At 40.7% G+C, this 22375-nt stretch overlaps 2 protein-coding genes across 8 annotated transcripts in view; one reads left to right on the top strand and one right to left on the bottom strand.

Moving 5' to 3' along the window:
* The window catches only part of fhod3b (formin homology 2 domain containing 3b), a 77900-nt gene extending 64810 nt beyond the window's left edge, over positions 1–13090 (top strand). For 3 of the 5 annotated variants that reach the window (XM_031853622.1, XM_031853621.1, XM_031853620.1), the window contains 14 exons: positions 337–387; positions 1094–1284; positions 2022–2576; positions 2665–3587; positions 4057–4215; positions 4842–5024; positions 5373–5492; positions 6263–6424; positions 6550–6740; positions 6833–7025; positions 8256–8279; positions 8889–9075; positions 9677–9838; positions 9953–13089. In XM_031853622.1, coding sequence (XP_031709482.1) covers positions 337–387; positions 1094–1284; positions 2022–2576; positions 2665–3587; positions 4057–4215; positions 4842–5024; positions 5373–5492; positions 6263–6424; positions 6550–6740; positions 6833–7025; positions 8256–8279; positions 8889–9075; positions 9677–9838; positions 9953–10035 — 3184 coding nt within the window. In that variant the 3' untranslated portion in view covers positions 10036–13089. Of the gene's footprint in view, positions 1–336; positions 388–1093; positions 1285–2021; positions 2577–2664; positions 3588–4056; positions 4216–4841; positions 5025–5372; positions 5493–6262; positions 6425–6549; positions 6741–6832; positions 7026–8255; positions 8280–8888; positions 9076–9676; positions 9839–9952 lie in introns of all 5 variants that reach the window. The other 2 variants (XM_031853623.1, XM_031853619.1) reach the window with 2 other exon arrangements.
* Positions 13091–14177: 1087 nt separating this feature from the next.
* Positions 14178–21638, bottom strand: LOC116386782 (retinoic acid receptor RXR-beta-A-like). Of its 3 annotated transcripts, none has more exons than XM_031853296.1 (12): positions 21461–21638; positions 19987–20180; positions 19641–19794; positions 19179–19358; positions 18716–18769; positions 17189–17349; positions 16870–16999; positions 16184–16310; positions 16021–16062; positions 15813–15904; positions 15610–15715; positions 14178–15463 (listed from the first exon to the last, which is right to left on the bottom strand). In XM_031853296.1, exons 2-12 carry the CDS (start codon positions 20125–20127, stop codon positions 15316–15318), a joined length of 1335 nt encoding a protein of 444 aa, XP_031709156.1. In that variant the 5' UTR covers positions 20128–20180; positions 21461–21638; the 3' UTR covers positions 14178–15315. The 3 variants fall into 3 exon arrangements, with proteins under 3 accessions (XP_031709156.1, XP_031709157.1, XP_031709158.1); XM_031853297.1 differs by lacking the exon at positions 21461–21638 and adding an exon at positions 21210–21441; XM_031853298.1 differs by lacking the exon at positions 18716–18769.
* Between the last annotated feature and the right edge of the window lie 737 nt (positions 21639–22375).

Here is a 22375-nt window from a genome sequence, read left to right as displayed (position 1 = left end):
TAGGGAGCTGTACAGCCAATAAAGATAGGTTGGTATTTTTAGAAATAGGTGGCGACAGTCTTTACTCTGGAGTGATATTCACAAATCCTCCATGAGTCAGATAAAAGCTGGGCTGTCTTTGTTTATGATGATTATGAGAAATACTGGATCATGGCAGGAAGAATCAGCAAAAGTATATGTTCTGCTCTGATGTCTTGTCGTACCTTTCTGTGATGCTCTGTTTTGATTTCTTTGCACTCACCACATCAATTTCAGTTAAGCAATTGAAATATTACATTATACAGACTGTGAATTCAGGCCCTAAATTTTGACTCTGTTTCGATCTTTCTATCTCAGTCGAGATCATGTTGACAAGAGGGAAGAAGCAAGACAAGCCAGAGAGGAAAGGTGAGTTTACTTTAGTGCATGGGTTCCCATGGATCCGACAATAATGCTGCAAATAAGATAAAAGATAAGGAGGTTTGTAAATACTTTGAGATTCTATTTTAAAGTCAAAAGCGTGGTGTTAGAGCTCCTTTAGACCTGCTCCTCAATAAGACATCCCAAAGTTAACAGGACCAGTGTGTAATTGCGTTTTGTCCTGGATGTGGTTGTCTCCCTCTGACCGTGTGATTTGAGATCAGTAAACACCAGCCATTAAAGTTAAATAGCACTTTGGCAAATTTAATAAAAGATGTATCTCATTTGTCATTATTTGACTCCCTGAGTATTAGTAATGGGATTGCAGCTCAATGTTTCTATAAATACCTAGGAACAAGACAAATATGGCATATGTGTTCACAGCATACATTTTGACATCATGGCTATTATTCACTAAAACTGAACAGAATATTTCATCACTGTTCGATGCAGCCTTAATATCTCTAATATGTAATATTTTCAGTAGCTTGTATTTTGAAGTCATATATCTCTGCACCCCTAAAACAAATTTAAGTAATATTTTCAACTTTGCAATCATTTGCATGTATGTTTCTATGTGATTATATCACAACTATGATATGGCGGGCCAATTTTAAAACAGCTTTTACAACAGATCAGCATGCATCTTAACCCCAGTGTACAGACTTATAGAAGCTAAATTTCATTATTGCAGGTACAAGGCTGTGGAGAGGCTAGCCGCAGAGGAGTTTGAGCGAGAGCGCCCCAAGGTGCCAACAAGAGGACGGACAGAGATCACGCTGTGTTTGAGTCCCAACCCTGCTAGCCGCTCTGCGTCCCGCTGTGCCACACCTTCGTCCATTATCTCACAGCAAGACACAGTCGCCACTGCACTCCAGACGTCGGGTAACTAGTGTTTGCCAATCATTTATTCATCATTGGTACCCGAGTGATATGAGCATGAATGGACTGTAATGTTGGCTTGCAGAGCTGGCAGAGACTACACTGGCTGTCAGTGCACCTGTCACACACACTGGGCATGGCAATAACAATTGACGAGAGTTTATTGCACAGAAATTAGATTTAGCTGCACTTCTGCTGAAAGGGATTATTTAGAATAACTACTTGACTTATGTGTGTGTATCAAAATGTAGCAGTGATACAGTAAGATTTTAGGAAAATAGATAATTTGATGTTGTATCTAAATGTATGTGTTGTGTCTAAATAGACTGATTAAGCAGCTTCATTGTTTTGAGGCTTGCAATCAAAAGGGCTGTTTCTCTCAATACTAAAGTACAGAAGTTTATTTTGGTAACAACTTGGTAACAAAAGTTCTAATTTAACTTGTTTTTTTTCTCAGAAATTGTCTCACATATGTTTGTGTGTGCGTGTGCGTGTGTGTGTGTGTGTGTGTGTTGTATGATCATAAGCTATGGTAACAGAATTTGATGATTGCTTTGTAAATTATTTCTGCAGTCTGGAAATGTACAGTCTCTCAGTGCAATTAAGGACATGTCAGGAAGCAATTTAAAGCCGTTTTAATTATAAACAAACATATCTGAAGACTATCAGATAATATAAACACACATAACTGAAGTACTTCAAGTAACAATTTTGCTACCTTGTTTTGATTTCTCTTCCAGGAACAGAACATATTTCAGAGCCAAACCTTGACCCACAGACCAGAACCAAAAGTCCAGCGCCAGACTTAACAGTATCAGAACCTTCCCCCACACCTCCCTCTGAGCCAGACGAGCAGCAGACTGAGACAGAGTCGCCTGCAGAGACAGAGGATGTTGCTGAGACTCAGGCCGACCAGAATGTAGTGGCAGAGCCAGCATCAGATGAACAGTCCGGCGTGGAGAAGGAAGAGGGGCAAGAGCAGGAGAAGATTGAGGAACAGAAACAGGACATGGACAAAGTAGATGTGGAAGAGCAGGTAGAGGAGGCAGAGGCAGCAGATGTAGCAGGAGTGGGAGAGCCAGATGTGGAGGTGAATGTGAAGTTAGAGGAGGAGTTTGAGAAGGAGCAGCCAACGGAAAGGGATGTCGAGGACGGAGTACTGCTGAGTGAGAAGGAGAGACAGAACGAGGAAGTGAATGAAAAGGACAACTGCTCTGCATCCAGCATCTCCTCCACAAGTAGTACTCTGGAGAGGGAGGAGCGGGAGGAGAAACTCACCAATGACATTGAAGCAGGTATGATCGATGCTCATTTTATTCACTTACTTTGATATTCAACTATGTATATTTTTATTCAATGTCACAATTCTCTCCGTATCAACAGGCCGATGGACACAGTGCATTAAAGACGCAGATGTGAACGACCAGTGCAACAAAATACTCAACAGCAAGCGCTTCATGCTGGACATGCTCTACGCTCAGGCGACAACCGGCAAGGATGAAGGGAATGTAGCAGAAACGGAGAAAGAAAACTGTAAATGTGAGAAGGATGCAGAAGTCAGTGACTCCTCTGTAGCTAGCTTGGCCAGCAGGATCTCCACACTGGAGGCTCACAGACAGGCCAGGGAAGAAAATGTGAAAAAAATGGAAGTGGGTCATCTGGACAACCAGGGCAGTGTCCGAGCAGTTGCGGAGAAGTTTGGAGATTTGGTCAAAGGCCTAACGTCTCCTCCTGAGGTCGAGGCCTCAAAAGAGCAGCAGCAGACTGACAAATCATCAATCGCTGCCTCATCAACCTTAACCCCTAAGAAAGAGTCCGACTATATCTGGGATCAGCTGATGGCCGAACCTAGGGAGCTGAGGATCAAAGAAATCGACTTCACGGACTTGAGGGATGAGGATGACATGGACATTTTAGATATGGACAGTGTACTGGGGTCAGGTGACCTCATACCACCACCTCCACCTCTGCCATGTAATGCTGCACTGCCACCACCCCCGCCGCTGTTTGGGTGCCCTCCTCCTCCTCCTCCCATCCTTGGCAAAATGATGCCCCCAGCCCCACCATTCATGGCCCCTATCCCTCCGCCCTCCCCTCAGCTGAGTCGAGGGGAGATGCCTCTCTTCCAAAAGAAAAAGAAGACCATCCGACTCTTCTGGAATGAAGTGCGTCCCGTGGACTGGCATTGTAACAGTCATAAGTTCTGTAAGGAGTCTCTCTGGTCCAAACTGGAGCCAGTTAAACTGGACACATCCAAGCTAGAGCAGCTGTTTGAGTCCAAATCCAAGGAGCTGCCTGTCACAAAGGTAACTTAGTGTTCTGCTGTTACAGCAGAACCATTCAGTATTACTGTATACTTTTGAAGGTTTGTTTTGCAATCCTAATTTGCCTTGGCTTCTCTCCCATTGCTCAGGTTTTCTTGCTATCCGGTATCATATAAGAAAGGGTCATTTTGTGAGTTGAGTGATACATTTTGCCAAACTACTGTCACCCTGGATGACATTTAAAATGGGTGAAAGCCTTCTTAAAATGTTAGTTTAATCACCTCCTGTCCATGGATCATTCAGGCGAAATACCCAAAACAAGTCTATAGCAACTCTGTTGTGGTGACTAGGCTTCAAGGGGCTCTCGGTCATATCTCCATTTTGTGATGAAGGCTGATACTCCGAGTGTGATTTCACACATACTTTGTGTAGTGCATCTTAAACCATTAAGAGCTGATTCCACTACACAAGGTACATGATATAATATAACGATGATTTGTATCTCTTACAGAAAGCAGCTGTTGATGGCAAACGACAAGAAATCATAGTCCTGGACTCAAAACGCAGCAATGCTATAAACATTGGCTTGACTGTCTTACCTCCTCCTCGCACCATTAAGACCGCTATTCTCAACTTTGATGAGTACGCACTGAACAAGGAAGGCATTGAGGTAAGCGTTTTTAAAGATACGTTCTGTATCTAAATTGGTACTGTATGTTCCATCAGTTAAACCATTTAAATCCAAAATATAGATGTTTTTTTATGAATGATAATTACTCAGCAGCACACCAAAATGCACTTCCATAAACAAGAGAGATTTAACTCCTGTCGATGGGATGGCCCACAATGTTGACATATGTGGTTTTCTGGCTGCATGGCTGGCTTTGTGGCTGTTCCCGCGTAATCAATCACAGCGATGATCAAAGATTAGCTCCACATGCATATTTTCAGCTCGTTTTAAAAAACCGTAGACTTTTCAGCAGATAATGTTTAATATTGCATCCCTTTGGGGTTATATAACCTGCAGTTTCCAGAGCTTCACCTTGAGTTCATTCTCAGCAAAAAGGAGTATTCCTCCCCACCTTTTGTCTCTGGAGATCTTTTCAGCCAGGCAACAAAGACAAGGTTGAACATTCAGATGTCACACAAGTTTGTAGGAAAAATTGGGAACATCTTATATAAACAGAGTAAGAATTTAACCGTTTACATTTTTTTTGATAGGTTTACTTGATGAATGATTTTATAACGCTTGATCCTTTCCCATCCTCTTCTCTGATTTCTTCTTTACTCTCCTAGAAAATCTTGACAATGATCCCCACAGAGGAAGAAAAGCAGAGGATCCAGGAGGCTCAGCTGGTCAACCCTGATATCCCCCTGGGCAGTGCTGAACAGTTCCTTCTCACCCTCTCCTCCATCACAGAGTTGTCTGCTCGCCTGCAGCTCTGGGCATTCAAGATGGACTATGAGCTTATTGAGAAGGTCAGACACATTCCTGTCAATTGTAATCACAAGCAAACCTTATGGAGTCACAGAAGTAAAACATTATTTCATTTCATTTATTTCAACATTTATCTTTTTTTTTACTTTTAAAGGTATTAAAGGAATAGTTCTTCACCGTCATGTCTGTACAGTAGTTAAGATGCTACAGCCAGCAGCTGCTTAGCTTAGCTTAGCATACAGACTGGGAACAGAGGGAAACAGTTAGCCTGTTAACAACAAGCTGCAGTGACTGCAGATATAGATAGATAGACAGACCGTTTACTGTAAGTTGTTATCAGGGATAGAGAAGATAACATGATTCTTGACTACATTTTCATGCTCTTTTAGGAAGTGGCAGAGCCTCTGCAGGACCTCAAGGAAGGGATGGACCAGTTAGAGAAAAACAAGACACTCCGCTACATCTTGACCACATTGTTGGCCATTGGCAACTTCCTCAATGGCACTAACGTGAGTAAACCTCAAGACATTTATGGCTCAGAGGTTCCTGTCTTTACACTTTCTCTCCCTCTGTCTTTTACTCACTCCCTCCTCCCTCCCAAATTCCCCCACACATATTTATTTGGAATGGATAACAGTGGACTCTCTATGTGTAGAAGAATGTGCTGCCTGACTGTCTGCACCAGACACTGTCCTTCTACAGTAAAAAATGCTGGCCAAGGCCTCTGCTGAACCTGGCTCTGTCTGTCTGGGAGGGGGAGAAGAAGAAAAAAGAGGGGGGGGGGGGTTGTTTCTGACATTGTGTGTTGCTTGTGTGTGAACTTTGTGCATTTTTTTGTTCTACTTTGTGATGGAGGTTTTGTCTGTATGTCAATGCGACCTGAGAGCCAAAACAGGGAAACATATGTCATCGATATCAAAACAAGAAGTTCCCGTAAGTAGTGGCTGCATTTATATTTTGCAGTAAGCCATTTAGAACTGGCAGCAGAACAAGGGAGATCCTATTGGGATTATGTCTTTCATGATATGCCCGGGTTTCTTTTAGCTCCGCTATGGTGAGCAGAACAATCAGTCAGGTCTGAAGTAGATTGTGGTTTTTGATAATCACCAGCCTAATGAATCTGCACTTGGCGCACTCCATTGAGCCCCGTTTTCTGACCTTGCCAAAAAGGAAATTCACTGCAATTTGGTCCTCGACTAGGGGCTCTTGATTTTTAATTTCAGACAGTTGTTTCCGTCCCACATTCTGACTGTGTTGCTGTGTATGCATGCATCTCTAGGCTAAAGGCTTTGAGCTGAATTACTTGGAGAAAGTCCCGGAGGTGAAGGACACGGTTCATAAGCAGTCCCTGCTGCACCATGCCTGCTCCATCGTGGTGGAGAAGTTTCCAGACAGCACTGATCTCTACTCTGAAATAGGAGCTATCACCCGCTTGACCAAGGTTGTTCACTCTTTAAAAACTCGTTAAACAATTTGTCCAAAATATTAGTTTGTCACCAGTAGCAGTAAGTGAAATGCCATATCCACTGAAGAGAGTCCTCAACAATTCTGTGATACTTTCGTTAGGTGGACTTTGACCAGCTTCAAGACAATCTGGCCCAGATAGAGCGAAGGTGCAAAGCATCATGGGATCACCTCAAGGTCATTGCGAAACACGAGATGAAACCACCATTGAAACAAAAGATGTCAGACTTCCTCAAAGATTGTGCAGAGAGAATCATTATTCTGAAGATTGTACATCGAAGAATACTCAACAGGTGACTTTCGTAACTTTTTGAAGCATGTTTAAACTTTGTTTCCACCAAAGGATCTCTGTACAGTGATGTGATGTTTCTCTAAACATCTGCAGGTTTCATGCCTTTCTGCTGTTCCTGGGCCATCCGATATATGCGGTACGTGAGGTCAGCATTCATCGCTTTAGCAAGATCCTGAGTGAATTTGCCCTGGAGTATCGCACAACAAGAGAGCGCGTGCTACAGCAGAAACAGAAGAGGGCCAACCACCGAGAGAGGAATAAGACCAGGGGGAAAATGATAACAGATGTAAGTGCTCCTCACCACGAGCAAGGGTCGCACATACACTTTCTCCATTTCCTGATCCTCGTCTTTGTTTAGTTTGTACTTGCTCAATTCTATGAGACAATATGAGCAATCCCTGGACACTAGTTATAGCCATAATCTGGTTAAAGCGTCAAACGTGGCTTTTCTGAGAGACATGGCATACATTTGCAATTACATCAGCATAGTTCCTTGGTAATCACATGTATAGGTTACTGTAACAACAATCAGTGAGTTGCTTTTAGTGTATCTCATTTTGTAGCTGCAGCAGACTAAGAAAGGCCAGAGCAAACACCTCCCTGCGTGATTAAAATCCCTTAAACCCCGAGGAGTCTGCTACTCAGCAGGGGCCTTGGCAGGGGCCCCTCTCTCTTCAAAAAGGACCCTAATTCAATCACTGTGTGAAAATTCAAACCTTCGGATGTCCCTGAGAGAGAAATAACAAGTCCAACACCTTAAATGGATAGTTCGGAGTATTTGAAGTGAGTTGTATATAAGGTATTTATCTACAGTCAGTGTATTATCTACAGCAGATATAGGTAGGTCGGCACACCAGAGTTTGGAGAAGCAGAGAAGAGTACCAGCATGGAAGCAAAGCAATGGACTGCTGTGAAGGGCTGCAGCAGTAAAATGTATTTCAGACACCTAAAAGAAAGACTCACCTATAAAAACTATATACGTTCAAGTTTTATGCTAGAATATTTTGCAACGGGGAAGTGAACTGTAAGTGAAACTTATCTGTGCTGTTTTTGTCAATGAGGTCTGCTGGCTTTGAATAGATAAGTTTCACTTTCAGTTCACTTCCCCGTCAAAGAGTGCTGTCCTCATACAACCCTACTTCAAATATTTTTTTTCTTTCGAACGGAGCCCAGCTAGGTGTTTTTCCCTGGTCCCAGTCTGAGTGCTAAGCTAAGCTAAGCTGGGTCCAGCTTCATATTTACTGTACAGGCATGAGACGGATTTCCCAAAATGTTGAACGTTTACAACCCAAATCAAGGATTACAGGTTTCTTTATGATTTGAGAAAATGCTACAACCGTTGTAACAACCAATTAGATAAATCAGTAGTGTGTTTATCAATCTGAAAACCTAAAAACTGTTTCCTGAATATTTGTCACTTTGTATATAACACGTTTTCACTTGACACCAGCAGTGTACTGTATTTACAACACACCTTTTTGGCATTTTTTTTCTTCCATTTCCTTTATCTCTGTAGAGTGAGGATGACGATGATAGTGAGGTAGGAGGGTGGCTTTGTGTGTAAACAAGTGCATGTGAACTTTCTGTTGTGACTAACATTCAACCACACTGTGCTGTCATAACTTTACAATAACGGGTGTATTTACGAGGATTAACAATGGACAAGTCATCAGTCAGACTGAGGATGTGTGTGGATAACCTTACATGAATGAGGAAGCTTGACGATTTTGACAAAGAGACAAAAGAGATGCCCACATGATGTCAGCTAGAGTATGAAGAAAATCTCACTGGAGGAGTTGCAGCTACTTCCTGGTATATGAATAGACCTGAAAAGGGAAGCTGTACTGTGCAACCTGGCATGTCTGCATTGTTGCAACAAACAGTCATGGGGATTTTTGTGCGTGTGTGTCACAGAATAAACAGCACTTTTAACGTCTATGTGAAACTTTCAACTCTTTGAAATGACTAATTGTTCTTAATTTAGGCTGGAAAGTGCTGTGCCAGAGAATAAACTGTATGAAGTTTCATATTTAAAGCTTTTTTTCCGAAATACTAAAAGTGCCAGAACAACGAGCTAAGTTTCACCGTCTCCTATTAATAAAATGTCAGAAATTGTAATCCTTTTGTCCTCCTCCTCCTCCTTCTCCAGAGTGGTAAATTTGGCGGTGCCCCATCAGACTCACAGGAGATTCAGCCTCAGGGTATCCAGTATGCTGAAGATGCAGCTGAACATGAGAACATGAAGGCCATACTAAAGAGCAGCTTGCAGGGCGGAGAGAGTGCGACGTCCACGGTGCCAGGCCTCCGTACACGCACCAGAGCCAGCAGCACCAGAGGTCAGTCTCATGAACATGTGTTAGACATACTACTACTACAGTATAGTGAGAAACAAAAATGTCCTAAATATGCATAGTAAAGCATGTCATGACAAAGTCATAATACCATAGTATTATATGCCATTGAAAAAATCGCAGAAAAAGTTACAGTACAGTATGCCTTAACAGAGTGTCATTAAAAACAGTCAAAGTATAGTGAATTGTTGCCAGATGATAAATCACATTGACTTTTCCTGCTGCGGTGCAGGAGTTTCACATTTGATGTGATGGTTTTTAGTAAAAAGTCTCTGGAGACCAGATCAGGTCGACATTTCAATTTGTCCACTACTTGCTCAGCTGTACTGTTTTAGGTGTACAGCTTGTACTCTGTCAGCATTACTAAATGCTAAAAATGATGAATTGTTACAATTGTTATAACATTATACCTTTTTAACATTTGCATCTAGGAATTATTTTGAGAATGTTAGCATGCTGATGTTAGCCTTGTTAACCTCACAGAACCGCTTAGAAGGCGGTAGACACTTCGTCTTGTTCTGTTAAACCTGCCCTATTATACGATCTGTCTGTTGTTTTCTTATTCATTCTGACCTTGCTGTTTTAGGGCGCGTTACCCCATGGTGCTCTGCCAGTGACGACCCGGTGAACTGCACAGATGATACAGCTGATGAGATCATGGAGAGGATTGTAAGGTCAGCCACTCAGGGGCCCAGCCAGCGGACGCAACCTCGGGAGAGGAGACGGTCCCGAGCCAACCGAAAATCACGTGAGTCATGTCAACTATTGGCCAAGTGGCATCATTTATTATCACGCACAGATCCATATAATCACCTGCCTGTGAAAACACCGTAATAATTCACTTTTTGTTCTGGCTGCACAGTGAGGAGGACACTGAAGAACGGTTTGACAACAGAGGAGGCAAACGCTCTCGGCTTGTCCAGCGGTTCAGAGATGCAGGTGTGAGCTGGACACACTGTCAGGACGTCTCGAAGCCCTTTCACTGCCCCTCCAATGCCTACACCCAGACTGGCAACTCACTCTGGCTTTGGTACTAAAGTTCCCTCACAGCTTCGATGAGTTGACCTCATCTTCATGCATTTGGTTCACATAGGCTTATCACAAGTGCTTCCTGAAGAGAGTGGATAAAAGGTTTTATTCATGAACTGATGGTCAGAGAGCAGAATTTGCTATTGCTGGATAAACATCGATGTCGTTCCCTCACAAGGTTAAATCGCAATCATCCTTCGAACGTGACATTGCTTCCAAACACCCGCGAAAAAGTGTGTTTGTCAAGGTGGAGGGCATCAGAACAGTTGGCAGTGCATTTGCTTCAATCTCAGTGGCCTTGATTGAATCCAAAGGGCATAAAGTGTGGTACAGACATTCTCTGCTGCTTAGTTTTAGTGTCAGCCATGCAGCTTTAGAGACAAATAGAAAGAAATGTTATCTGTTGAATAGATGGCTTTGTGCAGAGGGTTATTCTGTTATTTACTACTGTGGTAGTTTTATGTTTCTTTTCATTTTGCTCAAGAAGGTGCTCGAATAAGGAACAATTGCACTGGATGTAAAAGTATGGTATCGATGGAGTTTGAAATCCTTGACACTGACGAACCACTGACATCTGAAAATATACTCAACAGTTTAACCAGCAAATCAATAGTTGCACAGTTTGTAATGTCTAATCAAAGTGGACACATTCAAGCTATATGAACATCAAAAGCTTTGTCAAATGTCAGTTAGTTGACTGGATAAGAAATGTAGCAGAGACATACTTTAAAGATCACAGTCAACAGTCCAGTTATTGTGTGCGAGGCTGGTAATACCACTCATTTCATGCTAATGCTCATCAACATTTTTAGCTGTGGCATCATGCGGCCTATTCTCACCACTTGACTGAACAGTTTAAGGAAGGCAGGCACAGCGTTAGTGAGCAATCTTCAGAGATCAGTAGTTTTATTTTCTCAGAAACTATGAGCTGCACATCTCAGAGTGCCTTTCAGAGACATTTATTTATTAAGATCTTTTCAGGGACATATAATCAAGAAAATGTTACGACAGATGTGCAGTCTGTGAGGGGCGAGAGGATAATACTGCAGTGTACATCATTCAGGAGCTGTGATTTATTTTTAATCCGTGTTTTTAGACTTGTTCTGGCAAAATAAAATGCTTTTTTCCATGTTATGTTTTGGATCAAATAGTATGTTATGAAGATAGCTTTAAAGTATTTATGACAATTTAGGATTGGTAATGCACATAAGCTGTATCGTGTTGCCTTACTGTAGAATATAGAAATGCATTGTTCCACTCAAGTCGAGATCTAGGTAAAATGTAGGAGTAAAAAATAGACCAGGCCAAATGAACATGTAGTTCAACTGGCATCACTGGAGATCTTAGTTTGTTATTCACATGGCGAGGAGCTTCATTCCCTAACTATGAATAAGAACGTCGGGGGTTACATGATAATAAGTGATATGGAAAAATATAATATCACCATTATCTGTTTTAAAACATGTAAATCTGTATTGTAGTGAACAGGACGGAGCCCACAGTTTAACTTTTGGATTTTGTAGGTCTGTTTTCGAACTGTTGATGAACTCATTGTGCTATTAATTTGGAATGGCCTTGGCTGTGTTTATAATAGTAATTTTAGTTCATATATCACGGCTAGATACATCTATTCACTAGCAAATTCACACTGTGATGGAAAGATGGCCATTGAGAGAAACAAGAATTTAAGGCAATATTACGATAAAGCTACATAAAACCACACCAGCAGTATGTTTATTTTGTTTTGTTCCGAATTTACTGAAAATGAGTCAGCACCTTAGACTATGTGTAGCATGCAACTCTTCTAAGAACTGAAGTTATAGGGGAAGAGCTCATTGTGTTTCCCAGATTGTACTGTTTTTTTGTCAACGACAGAATAGATGTGTAAAGTAATAAGGGGAATGCTGTAAAATGATGTACATGTCATGACAATGACAAATGTTTCTCTGTTTGTTTGTTTTTTGCTCCATGTGTAGAATAGTGTGTCATAGACTAAAAGCAGTATTCTACATATAATTTAAGCAAACCAAGCCATGAATGGTTGTATGTGTCACCTCTGCTTGATACAAAAGGAGGTTCACTTAGGTTCTCAGAGCTGTAGGGTTTGTGGTATTAAAACTTTTTACTTCACAGACTGCAAAGTTAACAAACATGGTGAAACACTTATTGATGAAATTCACCTTTTAGTCCTTGTGGCATCCCTTAGAAGCCTTTGATTTTATTGCACTCAGCATTTTCTTCTTCTAATTTAACATTAGCCCACCACACATTAGCTGCCTGTGCCATAACATCGCTGTGGAACTTGACACAAGTGCATTTACAACCAAGGCTTCTATTGTGTCTATGCCTACTGCAAAAACACATGTATCAAATATAATAAAAAGGCTCATTAAAACCTATTTTTTTGATATTTCTTAACAAATGTATATCTTGAAAATGAGTTTTGGAAAAATAAGTGTCAAATCTAACATGTTTGGGGAAGAAAAAGCAGGACACACAAACCATGCTTCAATTCACTTTATGTTCAGGAGCATAAGAGGTCAATGACAAGTTTACCAAACTAGATCATCTGGGGTTTGCACATGGACATCAGACAGACCTCATTTGGTCTTGTTTACAATTCCTATACGTCCACATGTGCTATGGATCTGTAAAAATGTAGACACTAAAGTCACTCACATGTGGCTGGATTAGCCTGAAAATTGCTGCGACTGGACATTAGCCAGGATCAGATTGGGTGGTGAAGTAGCCTCAGGTACCTTATGTAGCCTTGGGTAAAAAAAAAAAACTCACCGAATCATGTCATGAAAAAAAGAAAGAAAAAAGTCATAGCAGATCTAAAAAAAGTCATAAAAAAGTGATGGTAAAGCAAATAGTATGTCAATAAAGGTCAGAAGGTTAGTCTCGTATTTTGAAAAGTATATTGCAAAAAGTCAAAAAAGTTACAGTAAAGAATGGCAGCAAAAGATACAAAAAAGTCAGTGTAGCATGTCATAAATAAATAAAAGTCAGTTATAAAAATGTCAAAATAAAGTAATTTAGTATTCATATAATGCCATGTCCATCTATAGTTTACTATTTCACACGATGGACTATACTATAGCAAGTCACAAAAATTGTTTGTTGTAAACATAGTTCAGTAAGTCATTAAAAAGTCATGCATAAAACAATCATAGGATTGTGTGTCATAAAATGTCATCTCATGTCACAAAATAAAATCCTAGTTTAGAATGTCATTAAACGTCCGAGTATGGTACGGATTGGATATGCACATTAGCTGCATCCCGTTGCCTGTTCAGTTAAAATGAAACCTGGACAAATCCATGTGTAGTTCAACTGGCATTACTGGCCATCTCAGTTTGTCACGCTGTTTTCCCAGTTTCATTTTTGAAACTACTGATGTGCTAGCAATTTGAAGCAGCCTCGGCTACATAAACAAATATCATTTCAGTTGATATCGTGGCAAGGAAAATCTATCCACTGTGATGGAAAAGCATTCAGCAACATAGACTCAATTATATGTCAAAAACAAATACAATAGAAGGCTCATTAAAACATCTTTATGACTATTTTTACGACCTTTCAATTGTATGGTTTTGCATAAATAAGTATCCAACACTGCTGGGGAAGAAAAAGACAAAAGAAAACTTAAGCCTCTTTATTTTCAGTCCACACCACCCATGCTTCAAGTCACTTTATGTTGAAGAGCATATAGAGGTTGATGACAAGCTTACCAATATAGCTCATCTGGGGTTTACACATGGCCGTCATACAGACCTCACTTGGTCTTGTTTACAATTCCTATACTTCCACAGGTGTTATGGATCTAAATGTGATTATGGTTTGCTTTTAATAAATTGCGGAGACATAACGACGAACAACACAACTACCTACAAGGGGGGGGGGGGGGGGGGGGGGAAAAAAAAATTAAGAAAAAAAAAAAAAAAAAAAAAAAAAAGCACAAAAAATAAAAAATCAGCTGAAACAGTCTCAGCAAATCCAGTGCAACCCAAGACATGTTCTGCTTTATTCTAGCTGATAACTAAAGACAAGGGCACATATTAAGAATTATAGAATTGTATATCCTGATCATAATTCAAATTTGTCAATATACATTTTCCCTGAACAATCATTTTTGCACAGTACCTTTGAATTGTATAGATAAATTACAAAATGGAGTATTCCCTTTCCACCAGACACGATTTACTTAGTAAAACCCCTGAATGACTGACAGGCAGAAAGCTCTTATGCAGTTAACATTTTATATTGCTACATTTTTAACAAAGATTAACAAAGGGATTTTCAGTTTTGCATATTTTCTTAGGTTTGTGGCTTGGTGTGCATCTGCAATTATGTCAAATTATTACTGAAATAGCACCAAAATACATACGCCTGACTATTTAAAGGCCAGGCAATATTTTAAAAGTGTTTTAGAAATAGTACATAGCAAGTGTGCAGTGCAGTTTAATCGTTAACCACAAAGTGATTCGATTTATAAAATGGCAAAGAAGTAAACAACACTAACTGTATATTACCAGACACATAAAGCTGATCCCTCAATCAACACGGACAAGTCAAACCGGACAGCATCGACCGCCGACTCGTCTTCTATCACAGGGTCACCGTTAGGATTTAATCTTCTGCAATGGATACAAGTAAACTCAGAGCTGCGTTCGGACACCGCTCAAGGTGACTGTTTGGTACAATTATATTCTTTTAGAGCTGGCTTGATTTAAAAATGATAAAAAAAAAAAAAAAAAAGAAGACTGCTTCCTTAATGCATTACACATGATTCAGGTGTCCTTCCTTTTAAAAAATAGGTTTTGGGGATCAGTTCAGTTGGAGAAACAACTGAAGCTTGATGTTAGACTTTGTCTAAAAAGCTTATATAAAAAGTTATACCCAAATTATAGCTCCTGTGAGGGAAATATGTATATGTTTACATTTTTAAAAATACTTTTTTGTTTAAACCATAGTTACTCATGAAGTTATTTCAACATATAGCACCAGCTTGTAGATCGTGCCAAGCCTTCGGTTTGGTCTGAAGAGCAAATCTGTGCTGCAGTAAAATAGTGTAACCCAGACAGCAGTGAGACAAATTGACAAATCTTCAAAGAACTTAAAGTGCCACTCCAGTCCCACTCCAGCTTCCCAGACTTCAGCTATCTCAACCTAACCACAGTACGCCTTTCCTATTTATGACAACTGATGGGGAGCTTCAAGCATTTCCATGAGGAAAGTGTCAATAGGTGTGTCACCGATCAGCTTGAAAAAGAAAAGATGTTCCAAGCACTTCAAGCCAATGGATCGCAGTGCTGGCAGTCGAAGAAGAAGCTTAGCAAACCTGCAACGAGTTAAGAAAAAAGGCATCATTTAGTTGGACAAGATGAACGATAAACCAAATCATGTTTGATGTTGACATTCTACGTCGTCACACGGATGCAGTAGAGTGAAAAACAAGCCGAGCTTGTGATCGTGGAGGACATTCACCTTCCCTGCTGCTCTGGGTATTTCTGTTTGCAGTAGGCTTCCAATGATGCATAGACCTTTTCTCTGAGGAGCTCCACCTCGCCAGTGTTGGACAGCCCCTTAGCATCTGCAAGGAAATATAGACAGTGCATTCACTCAGGTGTGAGATGCTTAACAATACATACTTTTTTTTTTTTTTTTAGATATCAGCATTGCATAGAAACCTGGGTTGAACAGGACGATGGCTCGGAGGCAGCCCAGCTCCGTTTTGTCCATTTGCATATCTCTCATTTTATTGACGAGCTCGGTGAGAACCCTAAATAATGAGACATTTTGGAAAAGGTTTCAGAGTGTAAAATACAACGAGCATAATGAGAAAATTACACTCCTTTCGTTGACTCAAACATAAATATCATAAAAGTGGAACATTACCTGTCGAATATGGCGCCGACCTCTGCACTCTGCACGCTCTCCCTGTGTTAAATAAAACCAGTCATTACACAGACACGATACGTTTGTGAAAAATTAGACAAAAGGCATTAGTTGCAATATATTTTTGAGTATGCGGGGCAGTTTTGTGTCTCTATAGTTGCACCTGTCGAAAATTGCTCCAACTCCTGCGCTGTGTGCACTGTCGCGCTGCAGCTCAGAGGCCAGGAGAGCTCCGTCCTTCAAACCAATGGAGCGATGGGAGAACGAGGCAATGAGGAGCTCATTCCACCCTGACGGATGAGATACAATTAACCTGGTCAGTAACAATATCAGTCAAAACCTTTCAGTGGTTCTTAAGGTGAAACTACACCCACAATGAAAAGCTGTTTTAAAGGAGAAGTCTTTGAGTTGTGCAAAATTCCATCCTGAGGTTGGAACCTGAACTCTGTCCACCATTGTGCCCCTGACACGTCAACAGACGAAAAAAAAAAAAAATCAACAATATCACCATCGCTTGGAGTTTTCACAGATGTTAATATTCAAGTTGCCTTGGAGTTGCTTTCTATCTTAGATTTGATGTAAAAGCAGCAAAAGGTTAACAAACATTATTTCCTTGCGTTCTTACTTTTAACACTGTGTGGTTCATTTTAGAGTTTTCCATATGTGCAAATTAAATGTATGAAGAACTTCTGCACAGCACTATCTTTAGGGAAGCCCCCCAGTGTCCTTGGCCTTGGCATTGTTGATAATCTGCCTCTGATAAACTTGCAAAGACATAACGCGGAGCTGATGGCCATGTTGAGTTGGAAGCTGCAGTTTCAAATGAGTCACTCTTTTGCTCAATTGTACCTGCACGCAGGAGGATGACCTGGTCATCAAGGGGCAGTTCAGAGAAATGAGGGATTCTCTTTGCCCACTCCACCAAGGCAAACAGCTGTTTGTCCGCAGTCAGACAGATGTTGGTAACTGCATCATGGGGCTGAAACCAAACAATATATCATGTTTTATAAGTTGTACGTCCAAAACTTCCAGCAATAACAGTAAGCCTGTACATCAGAGCATGTTTTTAATTAGGTTATTCTAATGACAAGAGGCCCAAAGCCACCATGCTTTTGCAAAACACAGTGACTTGTATAAATCGATTGATTGCCGTGTTGGAAGCACTCACCGAGTTGCCTGCAGAACCACCATCAGAGTGAAGCTCGGTCTTCTGCTCCACAGCAGTTTCTGCCTCTAAAATCTTCTCGACGGGCATCTCCTCATTCACTCCGACGCTGAACTCAAGCCCCTCTTCACGCTCTCTGTTCCTTTGGCGCTCCTCCTGGACCGCTGCGTCAGACGAGACATAAGGAAACAGTGGTGGGGGGGGTGGGGGGGGTGGGGGGGGGGGGGGGAATACAAGGAATGAGATGATGATAAATACTGAAGAATGAATAAAATGAAAAGTGATGAATTTATGGGTTGAAGAGGGATATTATGCAAAATACCCTATCTGTTGGCAGGGTTTTTGCTGCACTAACAAAGTCAAATTCAAATTATCTGCTGTCTTCATAAAAACTATAATCATAACAGCAAAAATAGATTTGAATTCAGCGGATTGCTATCAATTTAAACTGCAGTGTGGGCAATCTTTGGTACATTCCATTCTAATTCAGGGAGTTAAAATGTTTCTCAAAGTCTCTTTGAACATGTTTCATTTCCATACTTGTTCTACTGTGTAGTACACTCACAATAACATAATTAATATCCATCATGACAAAAGACAGATGAATTTACTTCCACTATCAGCAGAAGTAAAGTAACTGGCAGGTTGAAGTCACATGCATGAGTTTGTTATTAACATGCCAGTTAGCTTACATGCATTACTTTAATGAAACTAAATCGAATACTAAATTGTTAAAGACAGAACAACAATGCATCTAAAACAATCTATTGCTTTTCCCACCCCACGTGAAATGGCAGCATCACTCTAGAGTGGTGCTGCCTTAACAGCACAACGCTCAATGAGGACAACGGACACTAGCAGGTGAGGTTTGTTAAAAACGAAATGGCAGTAAAAAAAAAGAGAGAGATTCTATGTTGTCTACAGCAACCCAAAAGGAGACTGTGATCTCAGTGAGGTGGAAGAACAGGCACTGTTGTCTAATCCAATATATTCTGACTTCTCTCAATCAAATCAGGAAAAAAAAACAACAGACCTGATAAACACTTATAATCTACCCATCTCACTAGCAGATCAGACACTGACCAAAGTGCAGCCATTACAAACGGACATGGTGATTTAACTGGTGGCAGAGCAGTGTACAAACATTATGTGCATACATCTGGAGCTGCACAGACATAGTGAAGAGGCAGCGCCTCTCATAACACATGTATCTTTTATATAAGATACTTTAAACTGACCTTGTGGCCTGTGGCGGCGTTAACTAGACACCTCGTGCTGCTTCAACACCGATCGACTCCATCGGATTTAAAATACAGTCACAGAGCAGAGAATGACTGCTGTCTGGCTGCTCGCTTTACAGAGCAGTCTATCCTCACAAGGCACTACGCCACAGCAATCCTCGCTCTCCATCACTTCTGGGGTACGTTTTCACACAAGAATCTTCCAGGGGATAATTTTGCATGTCTAATACAACAGGCTAATTCTATAAGTAACATAAAAAAACAATATCTTTAAGATTTCATGTCATACTCATCCATCCCTCATCTTTTCCATCTTCTTTTATCCACTTTACATGTTTGATCACTATTGAAAGATGGAGAAAGGGTAGAATAGGAGAAAATGAAGAGAAGAGATGGAGAGGGGTTAGTTATATAAACCAGCCCCAATACACTCGTCTCTACTCTTTATCTTATCTAATCAAGCATCCACCCTCACCTACGCCAGGAATAGTAGTAATCCAATATTACCTAATCAATTTAAGTGGGCGCCCTTTAGCATAATTAGTCATTCTAAGAAATCTAATGGACTGCCAATGTTTAAATGGTTCTAAAAATGTGTATTAACTCTATGTTGCTGAAAACTCCAATGTATGTCACCTTTGTATAGTTGCATGTATGACAACTCGCGACAAAACGTGTTGCTAAACCTTCAATAGCCAAACAGGCTCTCAAAATGCACTTTAATTTCTAATGCAACCCTGCTGCTTGCGTACCTTCCCTCTTCATGCCCATGGCCAGGCACTTCTGGTAGCGGCAGTACTGGCAGCGATTGCGCTGGCGTTTGTCGACCAGGCACTCTTTGTTATCTCTGCAGGTATAGCTAAGGTCTTTGCGTACAGTTCGTTTGAAGAAACCTTTGCAACCCTCACAGCTGTACACTCCGTAGTGCTTGCCTGTAAATTACACAAATAACAAAACAGAAAAAAGGTAAAGTTAAATGCTGTTGGGGAAAAAATAAAAAATCAAGCAAAACACCAACGTGAAGGCAACAGCCTGACAAAACATTTTATATTTTTTATTAGCAACGGGGAGTGAGATCCATTTAGTTCAAAATATTGAGGAAACACAGGCAAAAACATCTGACAGTAGGGTATAATCCACACTAAAAATTAAATAAAACCATCTACAGCTGATGTTTCACTACTGCTAATCCTGCTCTTAGAGCCCTCACTCACCAGAAGAGCGGTCTCCACAGATGACACACATGCGTTTCTGAGACAACATTATTCCAGGGCTGTGAGATGGCATAGGCCTCAGGCCAAAGGGAGGCTTGATATCTTCAGAGCTGCTGATTGAGTGCATCCCTGATATAGGTGCTGAAGAAGAGATCTGTACCCACAAAGCAACCCAAACAAATGACTTTGGTTATTTACATGTCATATTAAATTACAACACTACCTTTTGCATTATCCAATTTTGCCCATACACCAGTACCCTACAACTACAGCAGATTAATCCCGTAAATACAAGAATCAAGCCCACCGTAACATGAATTCACAGACTATTACGGCAGTCAGTTACCTGACTGTTGCTGATGGGTCCAAATCCGAGTGAGGGTGAGACCCCTGGGGAGTTAAGTGAGGGACTGATGACTGAGAAAGGAGAACCCAAGATGTTGGTGGGGCTGTTGGAGGCTGAGCTGTTGGGTTGCTGTGAGGACATGGCTAGTAAGCTACCCAGGGTGGAGGAAGAGGTCCCGTCTGAAGGATATCAATCTGAGGGAGACACAAAAGGACAATATTAATTCTTCTGATAGAGCTTGTAGATAACCTCTGCCTTTGTCGTGACTGGTAGTTTTACTTGTCAGCTATTTTGTTAATCTATCAATTATTTAAGTCATATTTCAAGGATAGTTGCCCATCAGTCTCTGGCACAGAGGAGGACGTTTTCCTCGGTTTTGAATAATTAAATATCTTTGGGTATATTTTGGACTGCTGGTCCGACTAAACAACACCTTGGACTTTAAATGTAATGGTATTTTTCGCTGTTTTCTGACATTTTATAGAAAAATTGAATCACGTTACCAGTGACAATAAGCGTGAGTGGTAGCCCTAGTTTCAGGACACAGTGACGTTAACTATCACATTTGCTCACGATTAACTTTCGTCAAGGCATCTACCAAACTAAGACCCTAAAACCAACCCGACACATTAAATGACACGCACATACAGAGACGTGCTAATCGAATATGGTTGGAACCATTTCTTAGCTAACGTTAGCTAAAAGGAAGCCTAAAATCCATATTGTTTTACAAGATTTGTGTTGTTCAAATTGGTCGAATTTGAGGAAAACACATTGCGATTTAGCAAGTGTAAGAATCCGTGTTCAACCCGAAGGAACCTTTAAGTACGCTAACGTTACATCAACAATTGCTTACATTAGTCAGTGTTTGTTAGCTAGCTTCCTGTGGCGTCGCAATAACGTTACACGTTTACTCAATGTTGCTAACCATTTGCAGTAACGTTGACATAAACGTTACTACGTGGAGAACGACATTAGCTTGTCGTTGTTAACCGCAAACAAACGCGCAAGAGCCCGTGATTATTTTTATTAATTAGTACAATGGACCGTAACATATCGCCCAATATGGTCCTACGTTTGCTTTTACCGTGAGCTAGCTAACATTAGCATCAAACCATAAATGATCGAGCCCCCCTAGCGACAGCTAACATTAGCTTTGGCATGCGTCTGTCTGGCGTATTTTGCATTCTGTAGCGTTTCGTGAAACTAAGAAATAATCATACCCAGTTACTGTTCAATAAATGCGGCGCTTGTTTGCTCGACGGTCATCGAACAACATCAATAAATCGGCACAAATAGCGCAGTGGTTTCTGCGTACTTACTAGCTAAGATTAACGTTAGCCTGTTAGCTGCAATTACAGCTAACTTGGCTAATATAGCTAAGATTAGCGTAATGCTCGGTTCAGGGTGATCGTCTGAGGAAGCGGTTCATGACAAAACAGCTCATGGTCGTTTGAAGGTTGGAATTACTTACCAGACACACCTTCGACGCATTGTTAAAAACAACTTCACGGTACTCGTTGTAAACAGACCAAGCGACAACAGGCCGACACTTAGATCCAGTTTACTTCAACTTGACGCTGTTGTTGTTTACAGGCCATGCCATGGTGGCTCAGTGCCAGTATCCCTTGAGCCAAAATGTCTCATGGGACCACCCATAACAGCGCTGTCATATGACACTCCTGCAGCATATGCGCATCGAGATGTATTATGTGGACACGCTGATTTCTGTTGCGAAATAGTTAAACATCTGCATGAAAATTATGAAAATAAAATTATATTTACTGTTTGCTATAACTTATATTGTTCTGAAATTAAGTAAATGGCACTAAAAAAAAAAAAAACTACTCCACTACATGAAACATTCAGGAAGAAGTAATGGAAAATTACATGTAAAGTAAATACTCTGACACAAGATTCCTACGTGGAAAACTCTCAGGTACCTCATTTTGGCAAAGCAGACCTAATCTGAGCAAACTCTTGGACAGCCACATCTAGAAGAAGGAATGCGTTTGCCTTTGACAGGAGGGGAATATACAGTATTGCACAACTTTTTTATTTCACCATCTCCAGTATTTAACACAGTGTTCTTTTGTGTATTCGTTTGTGTCTTGTCTTTGAACTTCCTTGTTTTCGGGGTTAAGAATGATTTGTACATGTAGTAGAGTTTTTATTTAGTTCCAACACTTTTTAAACCCCTGGGTACAGAAATGTCCGACAATTTCTACTAAGCAGCATTTACATTTTCTTTACACATGGTGAAATTATTTAAAATGTTCTTTTTGTCAGCACAGTACAACTGGTTTATGAAAACAACTCTAGGTAGTTAGAGTTAGACACAGCCTCCTGAAAAGTTAACATTTCCATTAAATGGGATCCAACAGACCGC

This window comes from Anarrhichthys ocellatus, unplaced genomic scaffold, assembly GCF_004355925.1.
Source record: "Anarrhichthys ocellatus isolate YVR2014 unplaced genomic scaffold, GSC_Weel_1.0 scaffold13, whole genome shotgun sequence".
Taxonomy (NCBI): Eukaryota; Metazoa; Chordata; class Actinopteri; order Perciformes; family Anarhichadidae; genus Anarrhichthys; species Anarrhichthys ocellatus.
The sequence above is the reverse complement of the archived record's forward strand: the minus strand, read 5'-3'. Positions and strand labels throughout refer to the sequence as shown.